Raw genomic sequence first — 15,025 nt, forward strand, 5'->3', positions numbered from 1 at the left:
ATTTATAGCACAATCAAGAAAAAAATTCACATTAAAGGAAATTTTAAAAATTTATTTTAAAGCAGCATTATAAAAGATGTCTTTAGTATCTTTCATTATCTATCTACCTGTAAATGGAGTGTAAATTGGTTAAAAGTAAAAATCTTATTGGTTCTAAAGGAAGAAATTACACATTCTTGGTTTTACAAATTAGGTTTACTGCTGAGCTGTGGGTGTTTTAAAAAGCCTGTTCAAAGCAACTTTTCAAACTACTCAGTCCATAACAGGATAAACTAGTGTGATCAGTGGTAGATATAGCTCTTTCATAGCAATTATTAAAATTTGGGGAGAGTTTTTTTCACTCAAGTTAGACAACCAGCATTTTAAAAATTAGTGCTGGTATAAAGAACTGAAACTGGGTGGCACATGCCTGTAATTCCAGCTACTCGGGAGGTTGAGTTAAGAGGATGTCAAGTTTGAGGCCAGCCTGGTCAACTTATCAAGATCCTGTCTCAAATAAAAGGGCTGGGGGACATAGCCCAGGGGTAGAGTACTGTGTAGCATGCACAAAGCCCTGGGTTTTATCTCCAGAACTGCCAAAACAAAAACTATATGCCATTGTGCCCCCAAGTCTCATAAATACTAGTGGTTCATTTCATGGTTCTCATCCTCTTTCCTCTGGTTTCTTTCCCTCAAATTTATAGGCATTCTCTCTTTTCACCTGCAGGATTTTATTTTTTTTTTTTTCTTTCCTCTGGTCTCTTTTGAATTCCTTTTTGGAGACTATTTTCCTCCAGGCACAAGTGTTTCTAATGTAACTATTAACTCACTTTGATGGACAAGACTTGTCTTTTTCATATTTATATCCCTCCTATCCAGTATGATACCTGGCACTTTATGGCCCATCAGAATCTAACCATAGTTGAAATGGTGGGATACAAATCTAGGAGAATTGCACTTCTGCAGATCAGACTTGGGTTCTCTTCTGGTCAATGGCACATGATTATGATTACTTATAAACCTGAGGTTCTAGGCCTAAGGGCCTAAGTACTCAAGGGCCTAAGTACTCCCCAGCAGTTCAGGAACAGTGTGAAAAATAATAGGAGAGGGGAATAAGGGCCTGCCAAATTGAATTCTGAGGCATGAGTACTGTCCCAGTACCTGGATGATTCTGATTCTTCTGGTTTATAATAAAGAATAGGATGAGATAAAAGAGGGCATACTAATAGGGATTAAGATCCTTGTCTAACATGGAATAACTGCATAGATAATGCTACTAGTGTTCAAATATTGATATTTCAAAAATAAATCCAAATACTGTTTTTTGTGAGATGCCTGGTCATGGCAAAAGCATCACACTTGAAATCAGAACAGAAGCTCTAGGTCCAAATGGCTACCCTTCAGTTTTATTTCTGTAAAATGAGACTTGGACAGAAGATACCAAAAGTTCCTTCATCTCTACCATTATATTTTATATTTCTGGTTGGTAGTTGTGCTGTGTTGTGATCTTACTAAAAGAAAATGAGAAATCAAGTAGTGGAATTACTTCTGTTATCTTGAATACCTGACATGCACTTTAAACTGGAAATATAAGTTCTGTGAGAGCAGGGACCATATCTAATTTACTGTTAGTATTCCTTGCATCTAGTGTGGTGCACCTGGCATATAGTAGCACTCAATAAATATTTATTTAAAAAAGATGCGTTCAATATCTGTGATACATGTGTTCTTTTTGATGTTTATTATTTTTATTTATTTTGATGCCGAAGACTGAACACAGGGGTAATTAACAACTGAGCCACATCCCCAGCCCTTTTTAAAATCTTTTATTTAGAGATGGTCTCACTGAGTTGCTTGGGGCCTAAGTTACTGAGGCTGGCTTTAAACTTGTGATCCTCCTGCCTCAGCCTCCTAAACTGCTGGGATTATAGGCATGTACCACCACACCCAGCTAGTATTTTGATTTTTGAGTTTTAAAATTTTTATGAAAGCAAATACAAGGACTTTAAGTCAAATAGAAATAATTAATTAGATCTGACTTCCAAGATGTCCAGTGCTTATCATTTTGAAACATTGCAAACCCTTTAGAAGGTGAGAACACCTGTTTGAAACACACACTTCACCAAAACATAGATGAGTGAATGTTCAAACAGTTGATTCTTAGGCCACATATTGTATTATAATTCCATAATTATAAAGTACAAAGCGCTGGACTTGAAGTTGTAATCATGATTCTACCACCTGTCATGTTTGATTTTAGGAATCCCTCAGGGGTACTCTACTCTGAGAATTAAAATATATGCCAAGTGCCTGGCACATAGGATAAATTCTTCTTTCCCTTTGTCTTTAGATACATGGGGCACTAAAGAATTTGTTTTCATATCAAATGAATAGCAAGGCAAAAGATGTCATGTGGTTCAACAACAATTAGTTTGGCTTCCGCTAAGTGTGGCTGGCTTTTTAGTTGTAAATATTAAACCTTAAAACAATTACTAGGTTTCAAAGAAACCACTTAATTCTTTTGTTATTAGTTTAGGCCACATATTGAAATATTTTTATTATAAAATTTAATATTTTTATAATTATTAATAATAAAATAATGTAGTTGCAAGTGTACTCATCTTCAGGTTTGTAATGAAATGTATGAAAACTTAACCTAACACCAAATATAAGACAGAACATTGTAAGCCCCCCTGCCACCATACATCATGTGCTTCAAATCCTGTGTTTTCTCATAAGTACCCTATGCTGAAATTTTTGAAATCATTCCCATTTTTTTCTATACACACACAAACACACACACATATTGTCCAGACCTGCAGGTTTTCCTGAGTTTATTACAGATATTCAACTCTATTTTTCTATGCTTACCCCCAATTGAACACTTTCTAAAATTCATCTATACTGATAAAATTAACTGGTTTTTAGTTTTTTGAAATTTCCTTTCTCTTATGGAGGTACAGTTGAATTGTTTCTTGGTCATATCTTCTTCAGATCCATGGCTCTAAGTCTGTCTTAGGTGTTGAACTGCTGCTGCTAGATTGGGAGTGTACTCTTCAGGTTTGTAAGATAGTGCTAAATTATTTTCCAAAATGGCTTATGAATTCCAGATGCTCCACTGCCCTTGTCACTTGATGTTGTCAGCCTTGTCAGTCTGAAGAATTCAAAAATAGAATGTCATTCTAGTGCATTTTCTGGCTAGGTGTGGTGGTACATGCCTATAATCCCACCAACTCAGTCTGAGGCAGGAGGATTGTAGGTTTGTGGCCAGTCTCAGCAATTACAGTGAGAACCGGTCTTAAAAAAATAACAAGGGCTGGGGTAGCTCAGTGGTAGAGCACCCTTGAATTCAATCCCTAGTTCCCTAGTTAAAAAAAAAAAGACACCCTCCCTCCACAAGTCCTGATATTAATCCTTGAACTTCTGGTGTGGAGATAAGGATTCTAGGGACACATATTAACAAGGGGTGGTACTTGGACATCTCAAGGCATCAACTATTAACCAACATATATTTAAATATTGAAGAACCGATACAGTCATATCAACTAATTGTCAAAGGATTATCTTTGATTCATAGGTATCATTGTCTAGTGTGGACACTACTAATCCTTTGGCAGTAGAATATGGTATATGCCATATTCTACCTTGTGTTTTTTTCATTTTCTCAATTTTTAATGAAGTAATAAGACTTACCATACATTTCTTCTATAGATGGCACTTCATGTCTTTTTGGTTTCTGTTGGGTAAGACCTTTATCATCCTTTTCTAAGAGCATCATGGCTATCGTGACTTTCAAATAAATTTTAGAATCAGATTAATTAGATTAACATGAAGAACTCTTGGGTTTTTGATCCAGTATGCATTTAATCAGTGGGACTGACTTGGAAAAAACTAGCATTTTATAATAGAGCTTCCTATCCATGAACATGGCTATATTTCTCTACTTGTGCAGATCTTTCTTAATGCCTTTTGATAAAGCTTTATATATTCTCCATAAATATTTTGTTTCATTTATTCCTGCTACATTTTTTTCTTGCTATTTAAACTTTTTATTAAAAAAAAAAAAACTCTATTAAACTCTATCATGTAGTATCACATGCTTTTAGACAATGAAGATAACAGTAACAGTTTAAACATTTTAATTAAAAATGACCATGGTTACATTAAACTATGTATTTACACATTCTGTGTCAAAGTTTAACTTAAGTAATAAAATCTGTTGTGATTTCAGCCCAGCAAAATCCACCAGAAAGTTCATGTGTTGAGGTGAACTAAGACTATGAATTATGCTCCAGTATCAGGACAGGGAGCCTTCACTCCACTATTGCTAAATCTTTCAGGCTGTGGCTTTTTTGCCTCTTGGCTTTATAGCCTGGACGCAGGAATTCTATCTTTCTCTTCTTTGCTTCACTTTTATTTTTATGTTTCTTCAGCTTTTTCTTGGCAGCAATATCAGGATTGGTTACAAACTTGAAAAGAGAACAGAAATTTTATTACTTTTAAAGTATACGTTAAACCAGTCCCCCAAACATGCCGCTATGTTCACCTTTAAACATCGTGAATGTAATACGTGCTTATTAATGAAAATATGGAACTCTTGCTATCAAGTTTCTACCTCTCAAATCTTCAGTCATCTTCTGGGTAAGCGTGACACAAGTGTGTATATACCTCTGGTTAAAAAAGCTTAAGCCCAGCAAACAAGCCATTTTCTCAAGCAGCAAACTCACCTCCAGAGCCTTCCTCTTTTTCCGGAGTGCCCTTTTCTCATTAGCCTGTTTCTGTATAGAGGCAAAGGCTAATGAGAAGCTCTCGAGCCCAACCATCTTTTTGAGTAATTCTATTATTTCTTGAGATAGATTCTTCAGTAAAGGATCTACTCGAACACAGAGAATATGGTTAAAGATGGTCATATGGAAAAGGACACAGCTGAACATCAACAAAATCAACAAAGTACAGTATTTAAATGTGTGGCATTATTACTGTTAATTGCTGTGGCATTAACAGCAGTTCATACCATTAATGGCCCCTGCGCGTTTCCAAGATGGAAACAAAGCCCTCCCATCCACCACCTCATCCAGAGGCAATAAGAGATTAGGCCCACTTCCCAGCAGGTTCTGAAGACAATGAATTTGAGAACCTGACAATATTTTGGATTATTTTTGCGAACCTGTTCAGCTTTGTGCAGATGCAGGGAGAGGTTAAGATTGCTTCTCTAATCCATGGGTCACAGAAGCTAAGCTCTGCCCATGATAACCTTTTTGGGGGGATTAGAGACTGAAAAGCTGACAGAAGGCTGTGCTGTCCTATTCTTTCTGTTCCCTATCCTCCAAATACAGATAACCCAGACATTTCATATTAATTTCAGGAAAACTCAGGACTTGTGTGTTAGACTGCAAACATCAGTCCCTTTGCACTGTTGAAGCCCCATTGCCTGGTGTATATTAGTACATGATGGCTGCTTAAACCAAAGTCTTTGGTTTAATTGCTCCTTTCCTCAAAATTAAAGCAAGGAAAACTTTCTATCAAGGTTTCAAGGCTAAAAAAACTCTTGTTTTCATATTTACTATATTAATTTTTAAGCTCTTAACATCCACTTTACCCCCTTTCCCAACACACAATTCCCTCTTTTCCTATTATTAACAATAGGGATCTGTTAAGGGAATAGAACAAATGTACCAGGCAAGGAAAAAGAAGAAAAATGGCAAATGTCAAAATTATATTTAAAAACTATTTCAGATAAGAATGGTATATATTTTTGCCTCATAATTTGTAAGAATGTAATAACATCTTTATTAATTATTGTTCACAGTGTTATGAGTTCAGAACCATCTCAAAACCATAGTTTTCTTTGACTGTGTAACCTATGCTTTGAAGTAAAACATAAAGCTTTTACTAGAGAAACACTCATGCTTAGACATGAGAAAGCTTAGGAGACGGCCATCAAATACAATAACAGATGTGCTTATTTACTTGCTATTAATTGTCTCACAAGTAATCTGTCTTAAATTCTGAAAGGGAAAGAGTACAAAAAAGGAAGAAGAGGGGCCTCTAGGAGAAGTTAGGTATCTGAGCATGAAAATATTCAGAACAGAAGTAGCAGTGTTACCTTGCTCTGAATAGGTGCTGTTCAGTTCTCGAAACAAGGGAGCTATGATCATTGGCAGATAGGGCTTTACCTTGTCTACCCCAAGGTCCATTGCTACGGCACCAAGGAACTTAAAGATGCATGTTCTCTGAAAGTAAAGATTGTTTTTTAAACATTTCTCTTTAACACAGCCACACAAATACACAGAAATAAATTTAGAAAAGTGTTCAGTATACTCGAGGTGAATGTTATTGCTATAATTTTGGATTCAAAAGGGAAAATTCCTAAGGCCTTGGGATAACTAACACAATTTAACAGTTATCCTGTCATACCTTTAAGAGATTTCTAGGTGAATAAGCAGCTTCCAATTTGGCCATCCGGGACAACTTCTGGATCAGCCACAGCAGTGTGGCTGGCTTGCTGGGCTTGCTCTTCTCTTCTTTGTCAGACTCTGGCTTTCCAAGTATGCAGGCCTCGTATTCTGTTGCCTCTCTAGCCACACCACCTCCTAAAGCTTCATGCTCTTCCAGGTCTTCTTTTATCTCACCTTGCTTATCCTCAGAATCAGGTTCTAGTAAATATAAGACTTTGGCTACGAACAACAAATTCTTAACAACCTTTAAAAAAGAGGGAAGGGAAGAATTAGATTTTGAAACAAATATGTTTTTTGTTAGAGCATGAGCTGAAGTAGGCATTCTACAATTAGAAAATATAAACAACCTGGGTACTTCAGTATTAAACTGATGATGGCTCTCTCAACAATTCTTGTTTTTACATTCCAAATTCATTTCCATGTAATTTTCATCCTGTTGGCTAGTTCTGTGTGTCCTTTAAGGTCATACAACATAAATAAGATTTTCTTATGGATCAGCCATTTAATTTTTTTTTTTTTTGTACCGGAGATTGAACCCAGGGGTACTTAACCACTAAGCCACATCCCCAGCTCCCTTTTAATAAACTGTATTTAGAGACAGGGTCTCTCTGAGTTGCTGGTATTATAGGCATGTGCCACCATGTATGATCAAGTCATTTACATTTTAAAAGAAAGCTTTCATCCCAACTTTCATTAGATTCTTTCATTCTATGTAAAAATGATATTAACTGATTACTGATTAGTTGCTCTATTTTTATTTAATTAGGTACCCAGCAGCCCTTTACCATTGAGCTACATCCCCAGCCCTTTTTATTTTTTATTTCAAGACAGGGTCTTACTATGGGGCTGGGGATGTGGGTCAAGCGGTAGTGCGCTCGCCTGGCATGCGTGCGGCCCGGGTTCGATCCTCAGCACCACATACAAACAAAGATGTTGTGTCCACTGAAAAACTAAAAATAAATAAATAAATTCTCTCTCTCTCTCTCTCTCTCTAATTGCTGAGGCTGGCTTCAAACACTGTATCTTCCGTCTCAGCTTTAGTTGCTGGGATTACAGGCTTGCACCCCTGTGCCCAGCTGATAAGTTGTTTTATATATAGTATTCCAATTCAGCTGTAAAACATCTCAGCCAGATACTGTTATTAGGAGAGAAGGCCAATTTTCAGTGTTATTACATGACTTACCCAAATAAAGGGAGTGGCCAATTAGGATTCAAAGATCTTTAGAATTCAAGGCCAATTTCTTAAACTTTAGCTTCCCATCCTCAACTCCCATCTAATCCTTAGGATTTTAATCTTAATATAATGGGACCATTCCTTTAGTCCCTATCAAATCTCTGATGTAGGTATTTCACATCCATTATGTGAGGAAGGAAAACAAGTTGGGTTGAGTTCCTTGACCATCTTGGCTGTTCTGCTAGATGCATCAAAATTCTCCCACACGTATTTGTCAGAACCTTCACACATTCCAAGACTAGCTTAGCCATTAAGAATTAATGCCAAACTGGGCACAGTTGTGCACACCTGTAATTCCAGCTACTTGGGAGGTTGAGGCAGGATGATTCTAAGTTAGAGAATAGCCTGGGCAACTTGTCCAAAAAATAAAAAGGGCTACAGCTCAGTGGTAGAATGCCCCTGGGTTCAACCCCCAATAAAACACATATACATTAAGGTCAAGATCATAATTTCCTTCTTCTGGAAGCCTGATCCTTGTGAATATAGCCCAGGTTTGGTGGCCTTCTCACCTGTGGCAATCTTTGTTAATTCACCCCAAAATTCATGATCATCTAAAATCCTTAATTTCTTTTATCCTGTAAATCTCTTCCTCTCTATGGTCTACCAGCCCCAATAAAAACTGCTTCTTTGTGAGACCTGACCCTCTGTGAACCCTGGCAGGATTTTGATGGCTCCATTTTGCTACTAACTGAATAGCTATCCATTTATTCTCTGAGCCTGCCATATAATGAAGTTGAATTTTCACTGCAAAATGTGACAGAAGTGTTATTGTTCATGATGTGCCACTTGAGATTATTCTTCAGATAAAAGCATTGACCAATGCCTAATGCCTACTGCACTGAATCTATAAGGCTCCATCTTGCCAATGATTCATGAGGGACATGGTCAAGGCCCATTGGATAATGGTGCTGACTTATGATCACCAGCCCAAATGCTCTATCAAAAGAGGTAATAATAAAATAATAAAAGTACTAGTAGACTATTTCATAGCAACATATTGCATATTTATAAGTGCATTCTCTGAATTTACATTTTATAATAGGATTTTTTTTTTTTTTTTTTGTACCAGGGATTGAATTCAGGGGTGCTTAACTACTGAGCCACATCCCTAGGTCTTTTTATTTTTAATTTTGAGACAGGGTCTAGCTAAATTGATTAGGGCCTTGCTAAGTTGCTAAGGCTGGTGATCTTTCTGCCTCAGCCTCCTGAGCTGCTGGGATTAACAGGTGTGTGCCACTGCACCTAGTAGACTTTAAGATGGGATGACTCACTTGCTCACATAGTAGATCACACAGTATCATGAATATTATTGCTTTCTCTTTAACTTTAAGGGATAAAGGGAGGAAACTCAATATTATAGTTTTTCTAGAAAAATAACCAATCAGTGCCCCTTAAAGCTTTCGTCACAAAGTGGAGTATATGTGAAACCCTTAAGATGAGAAGATTAATAGCCTCCTCCCATTGTATCATCTTTATTGGGAATTGTAAATAGAATCATGAGTCCCCCAAAATAGCCCCCAGAGTTGACGAGACTTGTGTGCATAACTGAACAATTTATTTGAGTATATGTCTATATTTTGTGAAATCTGTTAAGCACTAAAATAGCAAAAACAACAATAACAAAATCCAAATGTAAACATATTTCTAGACTATTGGTAGAATAGTAGGTTGCTTTCACTTAAACTTGGGGAGCTATAATTCTTACCTGCTCTCCTAGAGACTGATCCAAGAATTTGGAATGCAACTGATGGCAAGAGGCTAGAGAGATACTTTTCATCTGTAGAGAGAAATGGTCATTGGCAAACATAACATTTCTGATTATTAAGTAAAAAAAATTGACGATAATGCAACTGATGTACTAGATTTTGCTCTGCATGACAACCTATACAGAGCTGTAGAGAAAAGGTCATAACCAGAAATTACGTAATTATTCCCTTCTACCTGCCCCAAATGTGTTAGTCCCCCCACACCCACCAAAGTCTAATGTAATAGTCTAATTTCCTAAAACTATTAGAATACTTTGCAACATTCCAGTAGTTTTTTCTTTTTTCTCTTTCCCCTTCCATCTTCTGCTTATCCAGTATTTATGGAATTCTCACTATGAGCCACACTGTGCTAGGTTTAGGAATCAAGAAACAGATGTAACATGGTCCTTACCGAACAACTTATGAACATGATCTCATATAGTCATGAACAAGGTTATGAAGAACACAGGACAGACAGTTAATCTTATTTTTTCTAATGTTGATAAAAGACACACAATGAAAGATGGACAAGCTAAATAATCACAAGTTTGATTAGACTGATGATCTAAAAATTATCTTTGGAAAACTGGCCTTGAGGGTAACCCCTCTCCAGTTATTAACACTTAGTGATTCACATATGCAACATGTTGTCAGTTGGAGGAGTTTTTCCCAAGGGACAACACTAAGATGTTACGAGAACCAGAGTGAACATTTCAGAGGTCACAAGGCAAGGAAAAAGTTTTAGAGAAAGAAACCTTACCTTCTGTTCAAGATCACTTGTTAGAAACCTGACTGCTACAGGGTCTGCGAATTTCTTTTTAGTCTTTTTGGCATTCCATTTTTGAATAAGCTCCTCTGGATGGCAAGAAGCAAAGAGTAATCCAAAAATCTGGGCCGCTGTGAGCCACACCCAATTGTGTGGGTGTCTCAGGTGAGAGTGCACATGACCTAGGGGAACCAGAATGCATTCTCAAATGCTGCACAGCTTTTATGGTTCTTTTATGATTCACAGTAAATATGACTGATTTGGGCATATATTATATGTTTGGGAAGAATAACCAAAGATGGCCAAAATAGTCCATGTTTCCTGGAAGACCACTAGGAGATAGAGAGAAATGAGGTGAAGAAACACTGAAACAACTAGGAAACTAACTCCCTGGGTGGTAAATATGCCTAAGCTTACGCACAGACTTATTTCACACAGATTAGTTTCAGATTCAGGGAAATAAGATGGCATTATGTAAAGATATTTTATATATATAATAGTGAAATTGGTGGTTCAAAGTAGCTGCCTAGAAAGCTATCATTCATGAATGTTTTCTCTGTGCCAGGCACAGAGCCATGTGTATTATATACATTACCTTATTTTTTAGAGCCTCACAACATTTCTGTGACGATAGAAGTGTCATTTTCAATCTAACATGAGGAAATGAATTTCCAGAGAGGCCAAATGTCATGCAATGGGTAGAGACTGGCCTGGGCCCCAGAGCACATAATTCTTCAGCATTAGAGTATACACCCTTGGAAAGTACATTTGTAAAGTCTTATAATGTAGGTGTTGTGAATGGGACGGATTAATCATGCCACGTTTCAGTTTTAGCCTATACTACTATATTTCATGAATGTTATTTACATTCTGTTTAAATCTTTGTAACAATCTGGCCATGTCTCAGTGGAGCCAGACCCAAACAGGTCATATAAACAGTTATTTCTCTTTTTTTGGTAGTAGGGATTGAACCCAGGGTACTTTACCACTGAACTACATCCCCAGTCTGAGTCTGGCCTTGAACTTGCAATGGTTCTGCCTCAGCCTGAGTCACTGGGATTGGAGGTCTGTGTCACCATACCTGACTAAACTGTGTTATTTCTCACAGGATCACAGTTTCTGGCTCTTAAACCAAGAACTAATTGAAATGTGTAGTGTGTTAATGGAGTCTTATTTTTCATTTGGAGAGTGATATAGTACTTAAATGCACCACCCAAGTGAGATGGTTCAGTAAATTACAGCACATTTGCATGATGGCTATTGAAAAGGACAGCTAGGAAGTGAACTGTGGTATAATAATAAGCTTACTCAGGTACAAATAGCTAAAAGTTTTATATGGAACTAAGCAATCTCTCTGAAAAAAATCATAACTATTTAGCAAAAAGACTAGATAGAAATATATGTACACATTTATACATATTTCAAAACATTCTGTACAGGGCAAATATATATAATTCTTACATGTCAATTATACCTTAATAAGGCTGGGGGGGCAGCAAAAAGAAGAAGTGGGAAAATATATGCCAAATTATCATCAAATAGAACTTGGGAGAATTTTTCCTTTGATTTTGTGACAATATTCTTTTATGGATGAAATGTGTTACATGAAGTAATACACACACACACACTTTTTTTTTTTGAAAAAATATTTTGACTGTACTCTATCTGATAGGATCTTTCACATTTTTTTTTCCTCATGGGCTTTTCCCTTCCCATCTATTTTTTGAAGTTGTTCCCATTCTAATTTCCCAAATCTATTTTCAATAATTGTATCACAACTGTTTTTTTATACCAGGGACTGAATTCAGGGGTGCTTAACCACTGAGCCATATCCCCAGCCCCTTTTTATTTTGAGACAGGGTCTTGCTAAGCTGCTTAGGACCTTGTTAGTTGCTGAGGCTGGCTTTGTACTTGTGATCCTTCTGCCTCAGCCTCCTAAGATGCTTGGATTACAGGTGTACACCATGCCCAGCCTAATGTGTTTTTAGATTTAATTAAAAGGAAATACTTACTCCAGATTTTACTCAAAGTCTCAGAGGGCTTGGTAAACTGAATAAAATTACATTCCTTGATGAGTTTACTTATTAGCGTGAGAAAACTGAAAAGCAGTCGATCTGCAGCTTTTTCTTCAGTCTCTTCCATGATCTAAACATGGGGTGATTGCATATAAATGTAAGACAACAACCTGGAAGTACCTGGGATACATGTTTGTGTCAGCATGTAAATCCATACCAAGTCACTGTGGGGCTGTCACTTGACTAGGATGTTTAGCAGCATCTCTGGCCTTTATCCACTACATGTCAGTAGCAACCCCCACCCTCCAACTGTACTGCCAAATGTCCTATGGGGGGCAAGATTGCCTGAGCTGAGAACCTTTTACCCCCATCTTAAAAAGAAGTTCCAACTGCACTGAATTCTTGCTTTTATTAACAAAGAACATTTTTAAAGAAACTACTTAATCCACTAGTTATACTCTTTCTAGTACAACTTCCTTATAAAAATCATCAGAAAATTTATTCCTTAACAAATTACTTACATCTTTAAAGTTATCAGGATTAATTTCCTTTTCAACCACAGGAAGAACATTTCCAAGTCTTCTCTCAAAATTAACCCCTTCACTTTCCACAAATAAGCCACAGACCAGGGCAGCAAGTTGTCTATTTAAGCTCTATCAAAAATAAACCACCACAAGTGAGTGTTAATACAACTTGGGAAGCTGTTTATAAAAATTATAAAACGAAGGTGGGGATTATGTTAACAATCAGACAGTAAGAAACCTTTTTGATGCCAGAATCAATAAAATATAGTGTCATGGTCAACAAACAGAAGTGAAGCAATCTTTATACCCAAGAATAACATTAGAAAAACGGCACTTATCCAGTGAGTATTTTGATACACATTTTTCCATTAAAAAAAGAAAAAAGAAATAGAGGTTTCATTCCCAACCTCAATTATATAGATATGCAACAAATTACTCATTAATATAAAAAACATATTTATATTCTAAAGATGGGCTAGTGATGATGGTGGCAGAGTCAATAAGTGAACAGAATAATAGAAATTACACTCCGAAAATGAATAAGCAAAACTGGAAGCAGATATTCACCAACTGGGTCTGGTTAAGTAAATGATAATTATATTCAAGTAGAGTGCTTTGCTAGCAATAACAACGCATTAGGAATACGAATGACTCAGTGTTAACTTTCTATAATTTCTTGCACTTTCTGAAACTTTGAGAATATATTACTTGCATAATCAGATACAAATAAAGCTATTTAATATAAGCCAGTTCTACAGTATATAATATGAATTTTTATTTGAAGTTTGGACTTGTTGAACTATGAGTAAAAGCAATACTAACCTTTTTTCCTCCAAACCAGGAGATAACCATATCAAATAACCAGTCTTTTTTCTCAAGGCTAATTTTACTGAGTAAGGATTTGATTGCCATGGATGCCATCTTTTTACATACAGCAGAGTCATCATTCACCATCATTAGACAAAGAGGGATGAAGAACATCCCACAGTTCTCATGGAGCAGTCCCTACAGGAAAAGAGGCATTGATGAACTTAGTGGGCATGGAATTCCTACAATTGCTGTCCAACAGGGGAAAGCCCAGGGCTTCCAGGGATCATGGGCAAACAGTTGAAGGGTTTCTCTTTGTGATTCATAGTACCTGAGGAAATGTGTCAAAGAGATAAGCGATCATTTCCAAGGTGGACTCTCTTCCAGTCTCATGTTCATAACTAGGGCAAGAACATTAGATGAACTGTTAGTATCTTCTAAATTTATTTATTTATTTATTTAAAATTTTTAATATTTATTTTTCAGTTTTCAGCAGACACAACATCTTTGTTTGTATGTGGTGCTGAGGATCGAACCCGGGCCGCACGCATGCCAGGCGAGCGCACTACTGCTCGAGCCACATCCCCAGCCCCAGTTCTTCTAAATTTATTTTTAAAAAATTTAAAATATTACAGTTAGGTGTCAATCTTTTTTTCTTAGAAACACAAAGTGCTCTATTTGCTCAATTTTAATGTTTATATTCATCAAGCTACTGAGCTCTTTTAAATGTAATTTTATTAGATTTTCAACACTGTCCTCAGTGGACTTTACCGACAATCAATGGTCAGATTAAACTGAGTGAAAATTAACTTAAAGAACTGACATATGAAACCAGACACAGTGTCTGACAATCAAGCCAACAAGTCACACCAGCATCTTCAGAGAATGTGCCACTGAAAAGGACAAAAGCTTGTCCTTTCAAGACAGCCACCATATTAAAAGAAAGAAACTAGCTTTTTGCCTCTGCATAAGAAATGGTTCAGCTTACTTCAGTTGAGCGAGCATGAATTCCAAGTTGGGTCTCAATTTCTCATCAAGGGGATAGTCAAGAATGTATTTCAGAAAAACCTAGGGGGAAAAAAAAAATCACACAGTTAATCATTTAGATTCTGTCACTCTAGGATTCCTGTTTCCTAAGCTGTTTTCTGAGATACACTCATACTCTATAAAAATCTTGCAAAAGGGTAATCAACCAGGCTTTCTGACTCCAGCTAATTCTGTCTAAGTCAATCACTGTGCCCCTTCCTATCTCCTGCTTCACTCAGCTGGATCTTAACCCCTGTGCCTGGCTGAGTCAAGTCTTGACCCCCCACTGCTATGGTGGTTTAAGACCCAAATCTCAACTTACATATATATTAGAAGCTGATCTGACAGGTGGGGCAGTTGACTGAGTAAGGACTATGGTTCAACCCTATATCTCCCCTTGATATGAGAATAACAACATGGTAATAAATTAATACTGATAATGTATGTGCCAAGCACTATGTTAAGTATTTG

At 36.8% G+C, this 15,025-nt stretch overlaps 1 protein-coding gene across 1 annotated transcript in view; it reads right to left on the bottom strand.

Annotated features, from left to right (window-relative positions):
• Positions 1-4,101: 4,101 nt before the first annotated feature.
• Utp20 (UTP20 small subunit processome component) overlaps positions 4,102-15,025 on the bottom strand; it is a 94,744-nt gene continuing 83,820 nt past the window's right edge. The window contains exons 52-62 of the mRNA XM_015482871.2: positions 14,517-14,596; positions 13,860-13,929; positions 13,544-13,726; positions 12,719-12,850; positions 12,195-12,327; positions 10,177-10,364; positions 9,377-9,448; positions 6,397-6,681; positions 6,086-6,212; positions 4,707-4,852; positions 4,102-4,448 (exon numbers count right to left, since the gene is read on the bottom strand). Of these exons, the coding sequence (XP_015338357.1) occupies positions 4,293-4,448; positions 4,707-4,852; positions 6,086-6,212; positions 6,397-6,681; positions 9,377-9,448; positions 10,177-10,364; positions 12,195-12,327; positions 12,719-12,850; positions 13,544-13,726; positions 13,860-13,929; positions 14,517-14,596 (1,572 nt within the window). The 3' untranslated portion in view covers positions 4,102-4,292. The remainder of the gene's footprint in view (positions 4,449-4,706; positions 4,853-6,085; positions 6,213-6,396; positions 6,682-9,376; positions 9,449-10,176; positions 10,365-12,194; positions 12,328-12,718; positions 12,851-13,543; positions 13,727-13,859; positions 13,930-14,516; positions 14,597-15,025) is intronic.

Source organism: Marmota marmota, unplaced genomic scaffold (assembly GCF_001458135.2).
Source record: "Marmota marmota marmota unplaced genomic scaffold, marMar, whole genome shotgun sequence".
NCBI classification, from domain to species: Eukaryota; Metazoa; Chordata; class Mammalia; order Rodentia; family Sciuridae; genus Marmota; species Marmota marmota.